Source organism: Mastacembelus armatus, chromosome 7 (genome assembly GCF_900324485.2).
Source record: "Mastacembelus armatus chromosome 7, fMasArm1.2, whole genome shotgun sequence".
NCBI classification, from domain to species: Eukaryota; Metazoa; Chordata; class Actinopteri; order Synbranchiformes; family Mastacembelidae; genus Mastacembelus; species Mastacembelus armatus.
Window position 1 is genome coordinate 15768877 of NC_046639.1, and position 24694 is coordinate 15793570.

At 39.4% G+C, this 24694-nt stretch overlaps 1 protein-coding gene across 1 annotated transcript; it reads right to left on the reverse strand.

Annotated features, from left to right (window-relative positions):
• Positions 1-4844: 4844 nt before the first annotated feature.
• On the reverse strand, positions 4845-24648 carry ctnnbip1 (catenin, beta interacting protein 1). The gene is made up of 4 exons (XM_026333541.1): positions 24520-24648; positions 16771-16885; positions 15787-15877; positions 4845-7890 (listed from the first exon to the last, which is right to left on the reverse strand). Exons 2-4 carry the CDS (start codon positions 16864-16866, stop codon positions 7832-7834), a joined length of 246 nt encoding a protein of 81 aa, XP_026189326.1. The 5' UTR covers positions 16867-16885; positions 24520-24648; the 3' UTR covers positions 4845-7831.
• Positions 24649-24694: the final 46 nt, after the last annotated feature.

The following is a 24694-nucleotide window of genomic DNA, read 5'->3' on the forward strand; positions in this document are numbered from 1 at the left end:
AGCAGTGTGCCTTTAACACTCAGGTGGGTAATAGAGTGGAAGCTGCAAATTTTTGTTGCAACAAATCCAGTTTCCTATGGCCAGTGGCTGATGGGTTTTGCGCGGAATGCTTGTTTTTTTTTTCAAATCACAAATTGAGATGACTGTAACACAGGTGGTTCACAGACGCACACCCTCACAACCCACAGCCGCTAAACCAACATATGGCGCACATTCGGAGCTGTGGCAGAAATCTGGTGGGCCAGATGTTTTCTCTGGTGTTTCTCATGACTAAGAGGGTTTCACTTCCCTTCAGTGCAATGTGGACCAGAGCTGCAGTGGCGAAGTAAAATGCCACAGTATGGGCTTAAAATGCTTTCAGTGGCATTAAGATTAAAAGGAGTTTTAAACCGCCAGGCCTAGTCAGCAAAACAAAATATACCAAATCCAGCTGTGCCTTGAAAATTTGAAAAGTGTGTAAGAACAAAGTGTGTATGCATTTTGAAGACAAGTCCACATCTATGGCATTGACTCTGTCAGGCTGCACTTGGGCTAAATGCTAACATGCATTGATGCATCTTTTCTGTACTTGCTACCTGTTAAAACCCCACCGCCCACATTCGGGCCAGAAACTGTATTTCCAAATGTATTTCCAAAGAGCGTCTGCCTAATTTGAATAAAGTCTGACAAACACATATCAACTGAAAGCAGAAAACCTCATGATGCAAATGGTATAAACCAATTTAGGAATGAATTAACAGTTTCTTAATGTTCAACAAGAGTATAAACACAGCAAGACGGGAGTGATTCTTACCTTCACTGATATGTACAGATCCACACATGCACTGAAATGTGAAGTGCTGCATATCAGTTTGTTTTTTTTTTTTGTAAGAGTCCAGTGAACAAAATACCTCCATTTTTTTATTCCAAAAGACGTAGCTATAAAACCATTGTCCTTTACTTTTCAGTCCTCATTAAAAAGTTTGAATTCTGTTTGTTTTAGCCGTGTATTTATCACAAATAGACAAACAGATGGAAGATTTACGTGCGTCATTAGTCAAAAAAAAGCTTCAGCACAATGACTACAAGAGGGAGTGCTATACTCAACTTTTAATCAAATTAGAGACTGTTGTACATACACATACACTGTTGTACATACACAGGAAACCTCTATAACAAAAATATACTGAATCCACATATTTATTATTGCTTTTTAATCAATATTTGAACAAATCTTTCCTTTTTCTAAGCATTTCCCCGTGTATTTTCATTTAAATGTTTGTCAGCCTTGCTTTAGCCAAGTAACTAGAAGAAAACAGATTGATCTACTCTGCCTCTGATTGGCTAGTGTGGGAGTAGGGCGGGAGTCGTGTGGACGGATCCCGCAAGAGGATAAACTACTTTCCTGGGAGCTGGAAAAAAAAAAACTTATGGAGCTAGAAGCCTGGCAAGCCCAAATAATTCATTCATAATTCATAAGTGACTTTCCAGAAAAAGAAGCCCAAAGTCGCTTACAATAAGCAGACTTGGCAACTATGAGATGAGCCTAAACGTGCTTGTAGCACATGCATGTAGGCCGTTTGTAGTCTGGTAGTGATAAAACGTGTCTGAGTGGTGGACTTTATTCAATCAATTATTAACCTTTCGCTCGATTAACTTGACTTAATGCTATTAACTTACCGATTCAGAATCATTTTAAAGGATGTGAACAAACTGTCCACTACAAGGGACACAAGTCAGTGGGCTGGGTCTCAGGAGGCTATGCTGCCATTGATATGCCAAGAATCAGATTCCTGTATTTTTAAGTCATATATACAGTAGTAGTCATACTGGAGTGGTGTAGGGCAAAAGACTGTCGGCAGGAACCCCATGTCAGATGGGGATTGAAGAAAAACAATGAAAGCTGAGTGTCTGATGCATAAAAGGGAGCTGTACTCCCTCTGTTAAGAAAGTTTTGGATGCTACCAGTGGAAGAAACAAATCTCATCTATTAGTCATGAGGTTCGGGGAGGACTGGAGGACTGGAGTGTATCTGCAGAGCTTTGTGTAGGCTTGTGAGTGATTGTGTAGTGTTGCATGAGTTTTCAGCATGCGTCCTCTCTGCCCTGATGCCTCTCCCTCCTCTTCTCTGGATTCCTCCTGGCTTTGCCTAATAATGTTGAGTGGGAGGGAGAGTCGCCACGCTCACCCCTGGAGTTGCCTTGCATACACTTTCAGCTCAGTTTTTTTGCTTTGAAGATGAAAGGTGGAGCTGATCACATACATTTGGGCTCTAAAGTTAATATCCTTCCTGTCAAATTTATGGGGTGTGATGTAGTGTTAGATCAAGAGAGTCATATGGCTCCAAACGTTCTTTCTAAAATGAGGCCTTTCCTTCCAATTATGTTGATTTGAAGCTCTGTCAGGAGTAGCTGAGGTCAGGAGTCCAATCCCCAACTTTCCCACAAAAATGTGACCAGATAACAGATATAAAATCTCAAAACATGTACTTCCAAAACATTCCAAAGCGACTAGCTTTCATAAGCTAAAAGGATCTGATTTAAACTTTATGACAATGACAATATGACAATGACAATGACAATGACAATAATACTTAGAGAAAATGGGAAATGAGTAAACCTGAGAAATAACTTCAGGCTTGTAGTTTTTATTTTTATTTTTTAACAGCTTTTACATCCACTTGTCTGCATAAATGTTAAATGTTAATGTCAATCATGATGAAAGACATTGGTTCTGCAGGACAGAGTGTACGACCTCCTTTAGTTAGGATAGATGGAGAGTGCTGCCCATATTTAACTGTGAAATTGAGAGTTTGAATGTGTGCTCACTCTGCGGGCCCCACTAAAGCAACAATGTATATTCTGTAATGTACAGTCATAAAGGTTCATCTATATATACTTTGCTGCACACCACAGTACGCTGCTAAATATGTCTGTGAATTTAATAACCTCATAGAAATAGGTCCACTATTGTTAATTTAGAGAACAGTACCACAATATCCAGAGAAATTCCTTAGACAAGAGGGAGTGAGAGTAATTATTATAATTAATCCTTTGCTCTCCATCTATACACACAGTCGTATATATCCATATTTGGCTAAACACCAGTTTAAATATAGTTTATGTGTCTTGCTGCTCCAAAACTCTGTTAGAACTGTAGAACTGAACAGCTAAATCATGTATCATGGTTTTTCATGTTCTTAAACAGCTGTCCTCTGTGTGTGGACACTTAGCAGCTACAGTATGATGTCCAGGCTCTCTGTCACACACACACACACACACGCACACACACACGTTGTTGCATAACACGATGTGACAGTGCTGGTGGCAGTTATCGGCTGGCTGATGCACAGGCAGGCCGCCGTGTGCCGAGCTCTGGGTCGGATCTGTCAGATAAAACACGTCAGGGCTCACGTGTACAGTTAGAGAAGGAGCTTATGTGGTTGGAAGGAGAGATGTGCTGCTCCCACATGCTGCACTTAGTCTCACTCAGTCTACGTTGCAGCCAGGAACAGACACTTGTGTCCACAGAAGGTGCGACACACTTTTTAATCTATTTGTCTGAGAGATTGTGCATAAAAATATATTAGTATGAGTGGCACCAAACCATGCAGGTCTTTCAAAAAAACGCTTTTAAGATAAAGTTTATTCATCTCCAGAGGGAAATTCAGGATTTTGTAATGATAAATAACATTTTACCTTGAATCCATGTAACTGTGCTGCTAATAATTATCCTTTGCCACCCATTCCTCGGACTGGGATTCAGCTTGTTCCAGTGAAAAAAACTGCAGTTTTAAAGTCATTAAATTACAACTACAGACTAAAGGGGTGCATAAACATCAGCAGCTGGTGTATTCCCAGAGGTTGCTGCTTCTAAATTCTTATGTATGTGTGAAAAGGGCTTGGGGACAGCGAACAGATGTTCACTCCAAAAAACATGGAGCTTGTTCAACTTGTTGACCAGGTAGCACCTCATTCAACCACCTGCCAAGGGAATGTAGGAGACTGTGATTGGTCATTGTTAGGTAACAGGGTAAAGGGATCTTTTTTCACAAAGTTTTCACAAATATAAGTCATGTAGCATGTCATTGCTGTTTTTGTCAGTCTCTGGAGCTCAAAAGGCCTATATTTGAATGTAAACAAAATAACTAATGACAGAAAAAAAATGATCAATCCTAATCATAATCATCTTTTCAAATAATCTCTGCTACAAATCTGTTCATTTGTATATTCTGGTACATTCAATGAGCTTGATTTTTAAAAAAAATTTTTTTTCTAATAAAGTTTTTATAATTTTTGGAGGGAACTGGAGAAATTCGCTGAAGTCATAAGTGAGCAACTCTAAGTAAAGACATTTGAATGCAGAAAGTGAATCTTGAGTAAACGCGCTCATGAACATGCTGTTTGTAAAGGCAGTAAAGTCAACTCATGGTGGTTGGTCTACAGATAAAGCAGCTGTACAAATTTCACCTATTGATAAAAATGTGATTCATGCGGCTCAGAACAAGTGAACCTTAAATGAAGTTGCTCATGATTTCATAAAACGCTCTAGATGTCCAGATAAATGTAAAATGTGAGATTTTTGAATTAAAAAGCAGTTGAGCAGATTTTTTGTTTTTGTTAGCTGTGGTTTCCAAGTTCAGCAATTAACTGGTGTACAAATTCTGAATTATTTAGCTACACAATAATACTGCATTTTCTACAACCACATCTTCAAACATATGCACCTCACATACAAACTGTATTTTCCATTTATCAGACGTCTGGTCTATTTAAAAAAAAAAAAAAAAAATTCTCATCTCTGAGCTTGAACGTCTGTTGAAGTTTAACTTTAATATGGAGAAAAGAAGAAATCGCAACTTTTCCTGGTTGCAGATTTCTTTAATGGTTCCGTTGGTATAGGATTTGGAAGCATTAAGTCAAGACATGGTCAGCAGCCATACAAAACAAAACCAACCAATCAATATCGACTGAGAGGAAAATAAAACATTAAAAAAAAAAAAAAAAAAGACTCAGAAAAAGGGACAGTTGACAGTTCAGGTCATCACAGTAAAAAGATACATCAATCGTAGTTAAACACAACAGCATGCTGAAAATCAAAACAGGTAGCAAGTTCAATGATCTCACATAAACACACAAGACATTCATTCACAACTTCAACAAAAGCTGTAGAACAACTTTGATAAGTAAAATGTACAGTAAGACAGTTATGAGACAAAAAACAATGCATAGGCAAACAAAGAATGTTTTAAAATAAAAGTAAACATAAGTAGACAAATTTCTTTGTCACAGGCAGAGAGCGTGAGGGATCTGTTGGCCGTTTACATTGCGGTGATTGTTGAGGACATTCAAATAGAAGTTATTGCCAACATGATATAACACCCATACAAAAAAAAGATTTATTTTTTTTTCTGAAACATTTTTAAAAGACCTAGTAGCTTCCACAAATGTCAAGAATGTACAAACAATGGTCATTGTGGCAAGGCTTCAAAGATCCTCAGCTCACGCATTATAAACCACGAGGCAGACATGCTTGGCTTTAAACATTACGTTACGATTACTTTAAGTTATACAAGTTAATAAACTGTACTTAAAACACATTAAATATTGAGTATGTCACTACAAAAACATGTCCGTTAAAGATTCGTTTGAGCTGTTCCAGTTGAGTCAATTAACACAGAAGATATATTTTCTTAAATCATCGAAGGAATAAAAACAGTTACAAAGTTTTCATTTATCCATTGAGCCAAACATAGAATCTCTGTGCTAAATATCAAAATGTATTTTTTGCAAATATCTCATTGATAATAGTGCAAGAGATACAGTACAGTCAGAAATAGCACATAGTTCTCATGTTTGGTTGCAGGTAGTTAAAAATTAGAGTTTTTGTGATTTTAGTGTGAACAAAGAGTCACTGCTGAAGGTGTTAAAAGAGTGATTCGTAAAGTTTCCACTATCAACTAGCCCTCCATCTTAAATGTTGCATTGGAGAAACAGGGAGTCAATTCAGCAACAATAAATTACAACTATAGCTTGTCTCATCAGTTTCCTTAAAATGTTAATTTTATCTTACAGATTAAAAAAAAACAAATAAAAAAAAAAAAAATACAATTGGCACAATCAATTAATTATTGTATTTTCCCAACTATCTGTACAATAAAAAATGTTTTACATGTCACAATAACCCAAAACAAAGCCAATATTTGTTTGGGTCAAATGTGCACACCTGTGTTTCGTGCAGTTATGTTTGCTAGTGTCTTTAACTCTTATACCAGCCTCATGAGAAAAGCATGGTTGCACTCTCAACAGCCTATGGTTCAAAATAAAGCAAGTGGGGCTTCGTTTATAAAACTGTGCAGCAATTCGACATGAGAAGAAACGGGAACGCTCAGAAATACCCACAACATCCTTATCCTGTGCTCTTAGCTCCCATAATTAAACATGAATGATTAATGACAGGCCTGGTGTGAGTGTTAACACACATGTCAATCGGCCTGTCAGTCAGGTATTTCTGTGAGAAAACAGAGAAGTCAGACTGCAAATTACAAAGAGAAATGTTACAGAGTGTAAAATGTTAAGACAAACTGTTTTGTAGGAGTGAAAATAAGTCATTGCACTGCAGGAGCGCCAAATTATGCTGAAATGACATTATCATTAGGCAGTGATCCCAATCAAGAGCTTACCTCACTCCACATGATGTGTGGGGTGGGTTGTACCTCTCACTACAAAGTGATGAACAGGCCATCATTTGATAATTTATGTTAAATAAATAGTCCAATACATTTGAAATGTTTGGTACTCTTACAGACAGCATTTAACATAGTTGTATGCAGCTATGAGGACATTGGAAATGTTTATTAATGTATGACATTTATCAGCAATTATGCCACCTATGAAGACATTTTATACCACAATTGTAGTTTAGTATATTGTCATTTAATATCTGTTATACAGCAGTGTCCACTTATGGATGTCCACAGGATTTAAATAGTTGCTGACAGATGCATTAATAAAACATAATGTATGTATTCTAAATTGGGGGTCTTAAAGTACAGTGTTTCTGATTTTACTTTACTATTTTTGCATAAACGCGTGTGGAGGCTCTGCAGAAGCATCTGTATCTCTAAATCCCGATATCTGCAGGGGAGACGGCGTACATATCTTTCTGGCTTCTTTTTATGCACATAAAATGTTTATAAATGAGGCCCCTTGTGTGACAGAATCAGAGTATAAAAGCCTTTATAACACAACAGCTAAATCAAAAACATTTTCAGCCCCATGAGGGTAAGCAGAAATAATTAATAAAAATCTCTCCCCTAACACGATCAATCATCTCACTCACTGCTTGACCAAACTGTTTTTCTCTTTGCTTCGATCAGCTGCTAACTGGTCAATTCCTCCAATGACCACAGCGGACAGAACACGTAACACTGCCTAAAGTCTCAACACAGACAAGATAATAAAAAAAAACAAACCCCCCAATCCACCCACCAAAAAAAATTAAAATAAAATAAAAAAAACAAAAAAAAAAAACTACATTTGATATTCATCCACACAATCTGTGAGTGTTTTCACTTGACTGCCTTGCCGCAAAGGCTTCGACCCACAGAGACCCACTTGAGTGCATCTCAGGTAATGGTGTGCCAGCTTGTGTGAGGAGGTGTTGGGAAGGAAAAGGCTGGGGGAGAGCGAGGCAGCCACTTCCTCTTCCCCTCCTCTTCTGTCAACTCCAGGTGCTCCTCCTCTCCTGAGCTCATCAGTGTCGTGTTTGTGGAGTTTGGGATATTGTGGATCGCGTGCCGGTGGGATGTCGCGGGGTGGGATGCAGTGGGGTGGCATGGTGGGTTCCAGGGTCACTGCCGCCGATCCTCAGTTTCTGACCGTGAGAACGCCATCACCACATCCTCTGCGCCTGAAAAATCAACAGGACCAATGGCACATTAGCCTCTTCACTTAAAATTAAAAATGTACATTAGAATGACAGATGACGTTCAAATGACACACTTTTTCTCTGATCACAATCATTATGCGTGATAACGCGTCTGCTGCTATACACATTTGGTCTCAGTCATGTGTGAGTAGGAAGAGGATGAGGGTATGGACTTGTGAAGGGTGACTGGGTTATTCAGGCTAATCAGCTGCCTCCAAAAGTGTATGGAGGATTTGTTGTGCTGGATGCACAATAACGAGGCTGTTCACTGTGATCACTGATGCATCTGCATTCAATTCATTCTACACCACTTTTTTTTTTTTTTTTTTTTAAATATTCAGGCCTCTCAGACCTGCCTAAATATTGAATCTTAACCATGCTTTGAACTATTCACTTGCAGCGGGATCTCCCAAAACAAATTGTAGTGTGAAGAGTGGACTATTGTACAAATCCTTGGACCTTGTCAGCATCTTGTCAGCTGTAACACCAAGAAAATCCTGCCCATCATTCACTGGCATATTCACCTGTTGCAAAAATCCACTTCCAGCCTTTATGACACCTTTACTGGAGATACCATACCACATCAAGTGGTCCACTGACAGCAGCATCTTGCCCTGCCACTGTAACAGCACTTACATCTGAGACTTCAATACAATTCGGTGTCCTCTGATGTTGCCACTCCGGCTGCGCTTGATGAACTTTAGCTTGCCAAGTTATAGAAAAACAATCAGTGGGCTGCACAAATGATTCAAAGCACACCATGTCTGATTTTTTATTATTCTCTTCGTGCCTCTTCAGCTTCTACCAAATTAATGAGGACCAACCCATAATTACAGCCTCATCTGTGTTGAGTCAACTAATGGATCCTGCCAGCTGGACAATACAACGTTGTCATTTGGCTTTCGTTTAACAAGGAATCATTCATTACTCTGTTTCCAACTGTGATTATTCAAACAATTTGGGCATGCCCATGCCTGCTGAGACGGTTTTTCCCTGATAAGTGAATACATAAGTAAATATATATATTTGCAGTTTTAAGTAAGGTTATATAAAATTACACAATGCTTTTTCAGCAACTCAAATCTAACAAAAGTTTTGCAATTCATTTTGTAGACGCTGCAGAAAAAAAGAGAGATGGCTAAAAATGAAAAACTCTTGTCATTGACGAAGTTAAGTATTAAAATCTCTCTTTCAGCTTGGCAGTGTGGTGATGCATTAACCTATTGGAAATTAAAGCTAAATGACAAATGTATGAGATCACAAATTACAAGTAACATTTCTAGTCTCTCCAAATCCTTAAGATGACAGGGAACTACAGGTTGGCGCCAACCTGCATCACTGAGATAAAATCTGACAAGCTACGACTACATTAACATTAACACCTAGTTTCACACCTTTGCAAACAATTGAGGCACATCTGCACCTCAAGCATGTGAGCTATAAAAAGCCTTTCTTCACTGTAGCCTTCTAGTGCTTGTTAGATTTAATTATTGTGGTGATATGAAAGTAGGACATGACTGTGATTTTCCACATGTATTTGGCATAATCAGACCCTTTTCAACAGACAGCAGGGACAATCCAAACAGAATTTTGTGCTTCATTTGGCTATCTCGGTAGGCAAGATAATTAGCGTATTTTTGTGCTGCATTTGGGTCATTGCAAACTTGGTAAGATCGAGACCTTCGGGGGGAGGGTGCCTTCTGATAAGAACTTTCAAGTTCCCCCCTCCCATGGGAGCTCATTGGCCTATCGACTGAGGTTACAGCAAAGAAAAAGGCCACAGGCAAAAGATCGCACCAGAAGAGGAAAATACTGGCATGCCGTTGATAATATTAATCTCATCTGCTTCCAGACACCATGTAGGGATAATGATGCTTAAACATCAACAATTATGTAATACCACACAATAGGAGACTCGGACTGAATTACACTATTGCTGAATAGCACTGTTGTTCAAAATTATATCTTTTTTTGCACAGGTCCTGCAAAAACACCCATTTATCACTATAAAGGGTCAATCATTCTGTGGGCTAGTGAAGGAATTCAGCCTTGTGTAATGGTCAGTTTAGGGGAAGGACATGAGAGGACATGTGCATCAGAAATGCTCTCAGAAAACATCCACAGAGCCAAGTGTATGGCTGGGCTATATCTGTTTAACGTGAGCTCTTTGCATGAGAGACATGCCACAAGCATACACAATCAAACAAACAAATAAAACTCGAGACAACAAGATGAAAACATCAGATCCCTCAAAGCTGTTGCCTAGCAACAGATAAAAATCAGACTGCATCAGTGTCTCACACGATGCCTCTGTGAGCGAACAGCTTCTGGTTTGTTTCAGGGCAGCTTAGAATCTGGCTGTTCTCTGGCCCCTCTCTCCTCTGTGCGCCGATCCCCTCCTTGCCCTGCACAGCCCCGCAGCCTCGGACGATGGATTACATAAATAACAGGCATGTCATCCGATTTGTCGTGCATAAATATTCTGAACGAAAGAAAAGCTTCAGCGTTCATTACAGAAAGGAGGCTTTCTAGGAAAAGACAAGATGAAAAAGGATTCCAACACAGAGTAAAAGTCAAAAGTCTTTGTGCAGTTTTAAATACTGCACAGAGATTGTTAAAAGAAATCTGGGAGAAACAGCAGACATGACAATATGTGCTTCACCTAGAGCAAAACAATTATCTCACTGGTAATCTAATCTTATATAAGTCATTTATCATGCAAAGATAACTGGCTCCAGCTTCTCAAATATAGTTGGGTTTCATCGTATGGGTCAGAAAAAAATTTGAATCACCAAGGGAGAAATAGTAATGTCCCTCTTTTCTGACAATATACAGAAAATATAAATTCGTGAGTTAAAAAAAAACAACAAAAAACAGTGATGAATGAATTCACATGCAAATGCTTTCTTCACAATTCTGACACTATAAATTAGTAAGTGGCTGACAAAAGGTAGTTTTAAATCAACAACAACAAAATGCTTAATTTCACTGAGCTTTCTCATGATAATGTGTGAAATTAAAACAAAGGGAATGATGAGTCCACTGCTGCAGTGATGAAGCACTAAATTAGTAGGCAGAGGGGTCACAATCTGTCCAGGGTCAGCTGAGAGGATAAAGACACAAGAACCCCCAACCCCCTCTAAAACAACAGCAGGGGTGGGTTAAGAAGCACAACACCACAAAGGGGGGGGGGGGGGAAATCGGTGCGCAGTCACATAGATGCAATACTGGAAACAATTTAGTCATTTCAATCATCTCTTTTTTAATTCCTCCGTTTTGAAAGCATACTTCTTTGTTCTCTTACACGCACTGACTAGTGCCGGAAAATATTTTTTTGTAAAAAGTTAATGCTTCTAATTAAAAGGGAATGAAAGAAAGGTAGGCTGGCGATCTGTCACGGCTGTACCCTGGGAGATGTGTAGCATAGTATTATAAAAGAAGAGAAATTCTGATCGTAAAGATGGTTTTAATGAATTTGATATCTTAAAATACACATCCAAAAGATACATTGATGCATACAGATTTTAAGAGAGCAGGTCCAGAACTCAAAATCAATGTGGTTAAACTTTTGGGCTGTGTTGCCAATAGAGAAGAGACTATTAGAATGAAAATTTGCTGATTGAGCACCTCTGAGATAGAAAAGGCTGTTATAAAACTGTACTTTTAACACGGCTCTATACAACCATAGAGCTATTGACACGTGTGAGAGAGATGAGAGTATATTTAAGGAGAAATGAATTGAATCAGGTAGACACGGTGGTTCATAAGTCTGAGTGTTTGGCTCTGATTCATGCTGCAGTAAGAACATGATAAAGTAAGAATCAATAGCACTCTAGCCTGGATGACTTGCAGACAAAGTTAGGTCCCTGCCCGGTTTTATGTGGCTTTCACTTGAAAAGGCAGGATTGGGTTTGGGTGATACACAGGCAAAAAGAAACAAGATCGTGTATTGATTGTGCTGGGCTGTGGTAATATCTGAAATGAGAGAGGCCATATTTCTGTAAGAAGGGCTAGGACTGACAGAGACATTGGAATATCACACTCAGGCTGTGTAATTAGCGCTTCAGCTTGCCTCTAGTCCCCCTAATGACATTTGCTCCAATCTACCAATGCAGTACCTTCCAACAACACCAAAGCCCAGGGGGAAGCTCAGCTTTCCTGGGACAACGGGAGTTGCTATGACAACCCCTCCTCGTCTCTCCTCTTTTATTGTGGCCCTCAGACGTCCTTCTAGAAGGAGTAAACTTTTCCTCATCAAATCAGACGAGATAACAAGTCCTGATATGGCTGCCTTTATGTGTGGCTCTGACAAAATGTACTGTTTAAATCGACATGTAGTTACAGAAAGCCATGAATTAGAGAGTTAACGGAGGAAGAATATCTGTAAAGGCGACTGTAAAGGCGAAACTAATGTACTCCCCATATTATGCAGCAACTACTGTATCCCAGAAAACTCTACACTGCAGAAGAAACTCTTTTTATTCAGTATTACCAGAAATGGAGCAGTTTATACTGAAACAGAGCCCTGAAAGCTCCAAGCCTTACTTAATGAATTCACACTTCATTTCCAATCACAGTAATGGCCTTTAAACATAGCCCATAAAAGTCCTGCTCGCCCACAATCCTCTTCTGTTTCTCTGTGCCATGAAAATTCAGCCACATCAACGTATTCAAAGTGATAAATCTGAATGGAAAAAAAGAAGAAAACCTTCACAGCTCCAGAGCCTTTGGCAGAGAATTCCTCTTTGGCCTGATTAAAATTGCTAACAAAAAAAAAAACAAAAAAAAAAACAAAAAAAAAACAACCCAAATCTGTATTTGCCTGTATGTTAATCAGGCAATTAAAACTAAATGCAAATTCTGTGACCTAAAGACTTAAAAGACTTCCAAATCCCAGCCCAGCAAAGGTAGTTTTCATTTGTTTCTTACAAGGACATACCTGAATATCATTTGACAGCTAAGCGGAGTCTGAGGTAATGAGTCAGGGTTTGAGCAGAATTTACAATCACTTTGTTCGGATGTGATATAAAAATGACAAATCTGCTGGAAAGATTGGAGTGTAACACCTACAAATCTGTTTTCTTATTAGGATATGCTGAGCTGACAACATCAGTGCCTGCACTTCTATTTGACATTTCCCAAGTACAGCCCTGTCTTGACTTAGAACAATCAATACCTGAGTGTCTCCTCACTACGCCACCATGTCCTCATCACCCTCTGAGCATGCCACCACTCGATCGATGAGACAGTGTTTGATACTTGCACGAGTGCTCCATGCTGAGACCCCCTGAGGACACTGGCATCAAGGCATCCTAAATCAGCATGTTCCAACTAGGTTCAGTTTCACACTATTGTGGCAAAATGGGCTTTCGTTGGACCTAAAACGCTATTCCAATCTAAAAATATTAAAACAATGCATATTGTATAGAGGGTGACAAATTCATCTACAAATCTCTAAAGCAGATGAAATTGTATTACTTGACAAGCTGAAAAGGGTGAGTCATCTATTATTACCTTTGAGCTGAGCAGCAATGATTGAAAACTGCAAATTTTGTTGCAGACATTTCCAAAGCAAGATAGTTTTAGTGTCAGCAGCTCAAAATCTGTCATGCATCATTTTAACAGTTTTAAATATCTTTCAAATAAAAATATTGCTCAAGCAAAGCTGTATGGAAGAGTAAAAAAAATGTATATCTGAAGCTTCATCAAGATCAACATGGACACACAATCTTTGGTAGTGCTGGCTAGTCACAAAAGTACCAGCCTGGTTTGCTGTACTGTGTAATGGTCAACTTGGACAGAGAGAACTACTGCTGCATACAGCAGGATCAGGGAAAAGGTCCACTGGTCATTATGATGAAATGAGAACAGGGTGAACCAGAGTGTACAACTGATTTATCTCCACACCCTCAGGCATAGATGTCAAAAAGATGTCTAGTACAGTTAACACACTGTAATCAATTAAATGTGAATACTCATTTCACCAAATAGTTTGAACATAACTCACACAGTTAATTATAATTTCATCACATTTTATTAAACAGGAATCAAATAAAATTATTCCTTCTAATATGTCACTGATACATCAGTGTTTGAAGTCTATGTAAAACTGCATTTTAATGGCACAATGACTGTGCATGTAGGCACTAAAATTTTTCATTTAATCTATTGCCAACTCTAAAGGACATCAAATTGTGGATTTCCCTATTCATGTAACTGAACCTCTTCACACCACCCCAAAGGACCGTGAATGTGCTGATACCTACAAACTGCTGTCCTTCAGTGCAGCAGAGTATTTAAAGTGATCAACGCCCTGCTATCTCCACAATGCCTAATCATAGTAATTTAGACAAGATTCAGACCACAAATTATTTATTGGCACACTGGGGAGATGGCAGTCTGCCAAGTGACACTAAATGTGCCTGTTTTTGTGATGTATAATGCATACGCCAAGCACCTTTCATCAGTCATATCCATCCATAATTAATGAGGCTCTTCCTAGCAGTATTGACCCAGCAAAGACACTGAGTTCTGTATCTATTAAAGGGAATGAAGCAACAGAAGAAGAGCATGCAGCACATAGTGACTGTTTTGTTTTTTTTAAAAGGTAAACAGAAAACATCCATCACAAATTAATGATATAAGAAAATAAGTACTAATTTTGCATTTGGGGGCTGTACTAAGATATGATCCTCCCTGATGCAATGCTTCGTATTCTGCAGCTTGATGAAAAAACATACCTTAAAATGAAATCTAAACTCCCTGTAATGCAATGAGCCCCAGTCATTTTAAATGCATCCAATGTGGTAAATTTAGCTAAATTTAAGAGTTGAACATAGATATCAAAAATAACAGTATAGGAAAAGTCATTGTGACTCCTACTTGCCTCCTTAATACCTTATGTAATCAGAAACCTAATCCAACACAGAGAATCACATATATAGCAGTTCAAACTACACTGATGTCGGTGCAGCAAAAGGAAAGGACACAGACAAGGAGACACTGGAGATGTGGTGTTGCAGGCAATTTTCCTGACTTAAAGCTCCCTGAAGGACCAATATCATACAGGACAAAGAAAAGTTCCCAGCAGGTTTTCCACAGCAGGACTGCAGGGCTCCTACCTGACAGTCGCTTTTTTGGACTGAACCTGGAAAGCACCTTATAAATGTACTTACAAAAAACTAATCATCTGGAACAATTTGCTGCTGCTCTCACAGGTATGTGCAGGGCCTCTCACATGTACTATTGTGTTTAATTTAGCACCCTCTTGTGGTTTTGATTTGAGAAATCTGTGCTGGTGATAAAGAAAGCTCAACAGTGACCCCTGGTGCCCTGAAAAAGCATATTGTCAAGGTCATGTTCGACAAACCAAGTCTTGCAAACACCATGATATTTAAACCCAGTTCTCTATCTAGGCCACTTGTGAGAAACAGTGGTGAAACTCATGCTAAGATGAGTCATCCGGTTCCAGTCAGCCACACTGTTTGTTGTGTGAGTAATCTCACAATGCTGGTGGGCCGCTGAGTCTCAGTGCACAGTCAGGGAATCCGTTAACCCTGCTGTGGTATGGACCCTAAAGGAGAAATGTGTGTGGGGGGATTTTCCCTTGTTTTAAGTTTGGGCACTGAGTTACTTCTGCAACATATAAAGCTGATGTTAACAGCTTTTGCATGAACCCGGTGTCAAAACATCCTCTATTCTTACACCGCCAAAAACCAAACCATATCTATTGGCATGCTATGAAAATCTAACTGTATCACACCCAACGAGCAAATTGAAGATCTATTTTCAATTAAAAACAAATGAAGAAATTCTAACCACAATAACAATATCTAGATGTATGCACTTGAATTGTGTGTGTGTGCGTCAAAGTCTTACCCTGGTCTATGTTGTGCTGTGGAAGCTGGCTCATCTGACTGTGGACCACACCTGCGTAATTTCGGAGAAAAGCCTCTTCACTTGGCGTCAGCTAAAGATGCATAAACAAAGTGACAATTCATGTTATAAAACTCATCTTGAAGAATTTGCTGAGCATGATTTCCTTTTCCATGTTGATTAAATTATATTTCATTTATGATTTTAAGAATTATGCAGGTGACATGATTACTTTAAAGAAATCATTTATTTGATTTTATTACCCTCTTTTGTGTGTTTATTCTTTTCAACCCTTTCAGGGTTTCAGGAATATTTGACTGCACTGCCTATTTAGAAAGTGTAAAGTCGTTTTCAAACCACAGAGAGAAAACAAAATTCCACTGAAGTGTTAAAGTCTGTCTCTGAATCTCTAAAACTTGTGCATCTTTTAATGTTGACTCTTTTTGACTGTTCTAACTGCTTCAAAGCACTTGTTTGCTGATTGCACACTTAAACTGTATGAAAATGTTATTTCAATCAACAAAGTTTAATTTTTAACAAAGGTTAAAGTCTGTCCTCTGTAATGCCTTCTCACCTCAGAATAAAACATGTACTAAGACAAACACACCAGATGAGGGTCTGAAATTATTGTGGTATTTGTGATATTTTGAAGTTCCAGACATGACACCGTTTGCTCTATACTTAATATTTTTTTCACAGCAAATGTATAAAACGTCCTTTGGCTTTCGAAAGTACCCATCTTGCATACAAATGACATTTTAATGGTAACGCTGGTTTCTGGTGCTGTTGGCAGGTTGGCAAGGTTTATCGGGGCACAGAGGAAATGAAAGTGATGTGGGACTTCGTTGAGTAAACAAAGAACTAACAGGACCAGAGGCAATTCTAAAACTTAAAATAAACAACAAAAAACAAACAAAACAAATCCAAAAAAAAAAAGGAAAGAAAATGTGAATACCCAACACTAGCTTGACAAGACACTGTACTTACATTCGATCCCATTTTCTTTAGCATGAGCAGGACCCGCACCTTCTGTTGGATGTACATGTCTTCAGGAGACTTCCCCGGGGCCTCCTCACGGTTCATCCCCCCTGCTCCTGTGGCTCTGCACACAAACAAACCCCCGTTATGCAAGATCTCCAGGGACCGAAAAGAAAGGTTAAAAAAAAAAAAAAAAAAAAAATCATGGCTACACAAATACCGACATTAAGCCAAACAAGCTGATAGATTGATAAATTTCTTTGTTTCTTTTTTTTTTTATTGTGAACATGTATCTATTTTAACCAAGTAGCAACATAGTAATTTCAATGCAATATTTTTGTGTAGTTTTGCCTTATTCTGTATGTATTATATTAAATATAACTTTACAGCTCTGTTTTGCAGATTTAGGTTCTTAAAATCAGCAGCACTGTGCTGACATTCCTTGGAGTCTTACTATTAGAACAAAATAAGACTAACGACATTTTAGTTTTCACCTGTTCTTTTAAACCTGACTTCTCAGATGTGCAGCACTAGACGGAAACTTGACACTGTACTATTAGGATACATAATACAGACTGCTCATTAATACTGTACAGTACAGTAAGTGATGACATTGGATGTTGCGGGTTTGTCTCAGTGCAGGTTTAGCACTTCACAGTGTGAATGGCCGGCATTAATATTGCATGGCAGTTTTCACACAGATCTAGCCCCTGCCTTCTCCATCCATCTCTTATTCAAAGTCTCATTAATGACCTACTTTCACTGTCAAGTCTGCAGTGATGCAAAATATAGGCAAAGTGGAAGAAAAGAGGAGAAAGAAAAGGCAGCGATAAAAGGAGCTGCCAAAGCCAATGTGGATGACAGAAAAGGGACAGGTTTCTCTGTGATAGCATGGACACACACACGCACACACACACACACCAAGATCAGCTGGTTTTGCAGATCTCTGTCACACCAACCAAACCATCAGGCATACAGCACAGCTCGAAACACAGCCTAAATTTTCCAATTTAACTGGCTGAAACAATGCAGAAGAAATAATTCACATAAAAGAGCAAAAGAAAATAAAAAATAAAATGAAAAAAATCTAGCAAACTAAATTAGTGGAGACAAAATCAGTATGCTTGTCAGGTTTTATTCCCCCCTAAGTTTCTTTCATTAAAGGCCTACAAGAGCCGCAGTGACTATGATAGCTCTGGCAATTTATTTTGGCCTCTTATCTATACAAAGAACCCCCTAATGCGTGTTGACAGGCTGTTTGATGTGGGGTTATATTTAATTGAGGAGCTGGCTTGCACCCCCATTTGCAGCGCCCAGGGGTGGAAGATGACTGGGGCACGATTGGCCATTGGTGGGTGTTTGAGTGCCACTGTGAGCGTGTGGCATCATACAGATCAGAGCAGCTGGACAGCATGCTTCTGGCTATAGTTTTTATAATTATAGCACACTTTGGTGCCTGTTTATTGGAAGCAAACAACACTTTGTCCTCTTGTCTCTTTTCAGACAAAGTGGTAGAAGGACACTGAATGAGGAGCAGGTGAATATACTAGTTATTAGTTATTCAACGAAAGCGTCAGGCTTCAGTTTAACTGAAGAGCCGCTGAGGACCCAGAGCAAGATGGACATGAAAACATAGAGATTGCCGGTGTCAGTTCAGTTGCTCAGTATACCTTTTGAGGGATTGTGGTAGTGGTGCATGAATGTACTTGGATGAGGGTAGTGACTGAGACAGGGTGTTGGGGAGTGGCAATGTCTTCAGATCAGCAGCAGTGACACATCTGATCATGTCTGCAAGCTCCTCGCTTCAGACAAAAGGAAGAGCTGCGACTTCAGGCAGTGAGATGACACACGGTATGAAGAATGACAGAAACTCAATGTGTCCACCTCTGAAACACGCTGAGAATAAAACAGGCACTGTGGTATGAGAGGAAGACTGTCTAAAGATTTTTTTTAAAAAGAAAGAGCAGATGAAACAAAAAAGATCCATTAATATTCAGCAATATTTTGAGATATAAACATTTTCATGTCTGCTACTGCACAAAAAGCCGATATATTCCACAGTCGTCATCTGTATAAATAGGCCTGCTGCTTTCATGGTCGAGGCATTTCTGATCTCTGATTCTTTTGAAGTGTGAAAACTGGCCATATTTAGCACCATCTCGGCCCAGACCCCTGATTGTTTTGAGACTTGCAATCTGTATTGCCAGCCTAATATTTTATCTTATCCCACCTTCACAGCGAAACCTACTATAAGAAGAACAAATGCAGTACATGAAATCCCATAGAGAGAATCTCTGTAGGAAGTAGAAAAACAAACTGGAATTGTAAATGAGGATGATCAGTGATATTTTTCTATAATGCCATGTTTGTGAGCCACATAAAAAAGAGGAAAGGTAAAGCACTAGGACACCATCATCCTGTATATATTCTTCTTCAGTCTGGTGGGGGCAGAAAGTCTGTAGATGACTATTTTCTGCAGCAGAGTAGCTACAGAACTGGAATCATAAACTGGAAGATGCACAAAATGATTTACAATGTGAGTATAAGTATTTAACTGATAGTTTCACCCATGAAATCATTTGGAGACAAACTGACTTTCGAATCATTTTTTTATAACTCCAGCAATGCTCCGGAGGGTACTCGGGTTTTTGGCATACAATGCCTCGCTGCCACAGACTTAGCCTCTTAATAATGGCTATCAGTATGAGATTCCAACATTTTAAATGCAATGGATTTAGCTCAATATGATTTTAAAGCTAAAAATGACATCATTACAGTCAGATGCATTGCCAATGACCTGAATATTGACGTATTTGCAACTACTTTTTATTATACATTACTGTAGATAATTTTCAGACACATTGCATCATTGTTCCATAGGTATGGATGGCACTTGGTTTTCTAATGTGCAATTTGCTGCTTCTCTTGGCCTTCATAGTCAATAAAATGTCATTGGACTTTTGTCTGCTGATCAATCAAACCAGAACAATTAATGATGTCACCTTGTGCTCTAGGAAATTGTGATGGACATTTTCACTGTTTTCTGATGCTTCTTTATAGATCAAACAACTGATTGTGTAATAATGCTGTGCGACCGATGCTGCAGAAACATGGTTCATTAATATTCACAATGAAACATAACCCCTGCTTTCCACATTGGATGGTAATAGGCTGAGGCCCATGTACAGACTGTTCTATTTCTGTTCTGTATCTATTATATTTCTGTAACATGTCTTAAATTTCTTTAAGCTGTATTCTGATAAAGGTTAACTGGGAAAACATATAAACAATCATCTATTTATAGAAGCCAAATTCTCAATTACATGTTTGCCAATTCAGCAAACAACCAAGTCTAGAGCACCTCTCCTTGACATGTTTGAACAAAACTGCTTTCTGGCAGATATTTGAATAATATGACACATCATGGATTTATTGGGATTATCATGTCTGTATTTACTAAGACTTTTTAAATAAAAAGACAGCTTGGACAAGCATCTATCCCAATAAAATGAGAGCAGCCATGAAAGACTTGTCAGGAAGCAGTGACTAAGAGGAAAATTACAAGCAACAAAACTAAAACCTATAAATAGTGTTAAAAAAAAACATTTCTATGATGCTTACATGGGTCATTCTAGTGTTTTTCTGAAATCCATGATCGTCTGTGTAACAAGTCTTAAACCATTTCAAGGACCACAATGAGGATCCTGTCAGACTCCTTTGTGTGTGTCTGATGGTAGATTCTAGAGGTGGGCTGGCTCAACACTAATCCCTCAAGGGATGCTCAGCCAGCCTCTGACACATGCTGCTAATATTCCATATGTAATCAAAGGCTTTTTTTTAATGCTGATCTGGGCCTAATCCCCCCTGTCTGCCCATGTTGGGCTCTTGTCAGTGTTGTGATGCTGGGCTGAGCTATGGCATCAAGCTCTCTGAGCCCCTCTAGGCAGTCCAGTTAAACCCCCGCGTCACTGAGACAGAACTGAGAAAAGTACAGGAAACTAAGAAAGCAAAAAAAAAAAAGTCCAATCTCCAATGTGCACATACAGTCTGGTAATTGTGAGACACACAACTAGTATAAAAACATGCTGCAGTAAGTCTGTGACAAACTGCTATCTTCATGATCAACTTATCTGTGAATCTTATTTTATCTTTCTATGAATTCATTGTAAATGTAAAGAACATTGTGTCTGTTACAACTTCCCAGAGGCTAAAACGTCTTTTGTTCAACCAAAAGATAAAATTTACAATATATGACAAAGACAAATTTGAAAAACTAGAGAATGTTATTTCTACTGGTTAAACAGGTTTGAACTTGAATAGAAAAACTCATAACTTCAAATGTTTACATTTGCTGCATGAGGGAGGCAATGTTACAGGACTGCAACATTTCTAAGAGATCACACATTCATTTAAAAACTTTTGCATATTTGTGTGTATTAGTTTTCATTTGTTTCTCAGAGAAACAAAAACAACCAAAGACTTCTCAAGCCCATTTCACCACTTTGACCAGGCCTGCTGCCAGGGATTACAGCATGCAATGTGATAGGTTGTCACATTTGTGAGTGTCATGAAGGGCAGAAGCTGCCACAGCGCACCGGCCCAGTCACACCCGGCCTGGCACACTTGTTGAACTTGTTATTGGGTCTGGAATCGGCTGGTTACATGATACACAACGTCTGATTGTTTTACAACTGAAATTCCTCCAGTGAACAGAAGAACAGGAGAGGCCTGTCACTGAATGGAGTTTAGCTTTACACAAATCCCGCTAAGACCGTGTCCCCCACGTCACAGTGAGAGGTCAGCAGCCCCTGAAGAGAGGAAAAACCGAGAAGGAAAAATAACTAGAATTCAGCCATGTGCTGCTCCTACATCCCAAGCAAATGTGTGAGAAACCTAAGTAGGCTATGAGCAAGATGTGGCTGCCAGCTGAACTGGTTCTGTACAGCAGCTGTGCCACTGCAGGTGCACAGGCTCAAACACATGCCATTTTCTGTTAATGGCAAATAGTAAAACAATTACACTTAAACTTAATTTAAAACAGAACAATTGACGTGTTAGAGATCGCAGTCTCTAAATTGAGAAACTGGAAAAAAATATATTATTAAACAAGCTAATTTAATATATCACCTTGGGCTGTGCTCATTTTCTAGGCTTTTCCAGCATTTTAAAGACAAAATAACTGATTGATTAGTGATTTATTTTATTACCAACTCATATTCTTTAATGCTCCAGAAAAGATATTTCTGCAACAAACAAACATTTTCATTATAAACTGATCCTGGAGTCAATACAATAGGGAAAGACCCAGAGACATTGGATTTAAACTGACAACAAAGCAAAAATACAGCAGAAAACTCAAATATTAGCAGCTGTAATCTGCTACTTTCATCATTTTTGACAATTTATCAAAATCGTTGATTACTAATTTCACCCCCCGTGATTTCAAACCTATTTCCCAAAACATAACAACTGCAGTAAACATTAAAAAAGTCACCAACCGAGCACCTCCCACATTGACTCCATCTATGTCGGGCCTGAAACAACGTACAGTGCTTAAAACAATGGCTGTAGTATTTGGAGACAATAGTGATAAAATGGATTTTGAAAACATGATTGATAAGTAGGTCATGTCTTGTTGTTACTACATGAGGCATGAACTCAAACAATCATGCTCAACTGTAGAGTTCTGTGTGTGCTTAACTGTCCCTTTGACTACTTCTGTGTATTGTTAAGATGACACTGACCTACAGAAAGTGAGCTACGGTAGGTTGGGCGTGACATTTGACAAATGTTACTGGGAAGCTCAGGTACTTCCTAGACAGTTAAAAAAAAACATTTTCCCCTGATTATTTAGACTTCTAATAGTTCACAAGTCAAAAATTATACTCCTGTAAAACTAATGCAGTTTTTATAAAGAGTTTGTACGACAACATAACGTTTTTTTTTTTAAGCAAAACACTTTATATTACGCTTTTTTTTTTTTTTTTTAACGCAATGGGATATAACATAATTAAATCTGGTCTATGGTCTCAGAACATCTTTGCTCACTCCTCAGGGTCTCTCAAAGGGATTGAAACAGAAGCTGCAGCCTTAAGCTGGTCCCTTGGGGATGCGGCCGCAAGATATCAAAAGCGGCAAAGTCTAAGCAGGGCATACAATTCTTATTTGTGAACAGTTCAATGATCTCTGTGCTTGGAAAAACACAATGCAGTGTAAATTTTGCAGGATCCCATGTACACTAGACAATTAGCTGCAAAAAAAAAAAAAAAAAAAGAGTTAAGGTTTGAAGATTGATTCTTAAAACACTTAAAAGGGCCTGGCGGTTGTCTGGAGGACTGAGTGCACAAGTCACAAATGGATGGAAGCAGCTCTAATATCGTGGTGTCAGGCTACGACAACCTACTATGTGGCCTGGATAATGCTGACAACCTGTCAAGTGCTTGTGCCAAATGCAGAGCAAGAGGTGTGAGATGAATTAGCCCTCCCTCCCAGACTCCGCTTGCGGGCAGCTGATGAAGTCTCCTTAGGGCTCAAGCGGGTTGAAAAGCCACTGAAGAGCACTTACCCTCAGTGTGAGGAGGCAAGGAAGGAAGGGAGACGAGGTCTGGGGCCCAAATCTCGCTGTAAAGCCCAGCCACCTAGGAGAATGTGCAAACTAAGAAAGGCCTGACATACTGTGGTCCATGACCAACTCTGCTAGTTGCCAGGAGCAGTCAGAGCGTTTGCCTGTGGCCAAGCCCTGACACCCACTGGCTGCAGCAGTCATCAATGCCCTGTGGCAGGCAGGATGCCAGCTTCTCCACTCAAAGGGCTGTCAGCTATCTGACATGTGGGAGAAAGCAGACACTGTAAAAGGCAGGGTGGCACAATGCATCCATGGGTGGCATAATCCAAAAATAGAGTACCAGGGAAGGAGTTATGGGAAACACAAACTTAAATACGAAAACCATTTTGAAAGTAACCACATGCAAAATAGCTTTTGTAGCTGGAACAGCATTTTAAATGTTTTAAATGTAACTACTGCACAAACTGGGTGAAGGTGTTCAGACAAATGGATCTATAGTTTGTATTTTTATTACGGCTTACATCATGTAGCCCACGTGTGGTCTCCTAAATTCCTTGTAAGGATGTAAAATAAAAGAAAAAAAGTTTTTTTATGTAATGAGTATTGTTAAATTTATCGCCTTGGACACAAGTAAGCTAAACTACAGCGTCCATTAGCTGAGATTTCTTAGTTTACGCTGTAGGTTATTGACCAACACTGAATGGAAAATAACACAGAAAACAAAGACTCCTGGACGGCAAAACGAAACAAATTGGAACTAAAAGAGTTAGTTTTCGGCAGACACAGGACTGGACGGACCCTGTTATCATGTTGCAGGACGCAGACGGTCCAAACCGTAGCAGCACTCTCGCTAGCAAGCAACGAGCTTTCAACGCATTTTCGATACGGATCCCCAACAAAACCCGTCGCTGAAACATGTATGTGCAGTACTCTGGACCTACGAACCGTCCTCGTTTTAACCCCGGCCAACATTTCATTCAGTCTCCACCAAACCCTCGGCAAAGCAGTCGGCGCTAACCCAGCAAAGCTAGCTCAGTTAGCATGCCCGAGACAAAAGCCTGAATGAAGTTCCTATGGGTGCAAACACCATCCAGGTACCGCCGCTCTGTCACGGGAGTAAACGCCGGGATTCAAACACACGACTCGTTTCACAAACCCCTGACAATACAAGAAAGACGGACATTTGAGCTTACCCCTCCTGGTCCAGCTTTTCTTTCTTCTGGGCTCTGTTTGAATGGGGTGTTGTTGTAGGAGGGCGTCCTGTTCCGGGGTCACATCCCTCCAGTCGGCAGAGCTCGGGCGGATCGACTCAACGCAGCGAGTCCCACTGACTGCGCAGTCCCGCCACGGGCCGCTAGGGGCGCCACC

Bases quoted from the DNA above. Each gene is read 5' to 3' on its own strand.
- ctnnbip1 (XM_026333541.1), bottom strand. From the start codon at position 16,866: ATGAACCGTGAGGAGGCCCCGGGGAAGTCTCCTGAAGACATGTACATC. The intron at 15,878-16,770 runs GTAAGTACAGTG...ATGCATCTTTAG, and splicing joins TAAAGAAAATGGGATCGAAT to CTGACGCCAAGTGAAGAGGC. The intron at 7,891-15,786 runs GTAAGACTTTGA...TTGATTTTTCAG, and splicing joins ACAGCACAACATAGACCAGG to GCGCAGAGGATGTGGTGATG.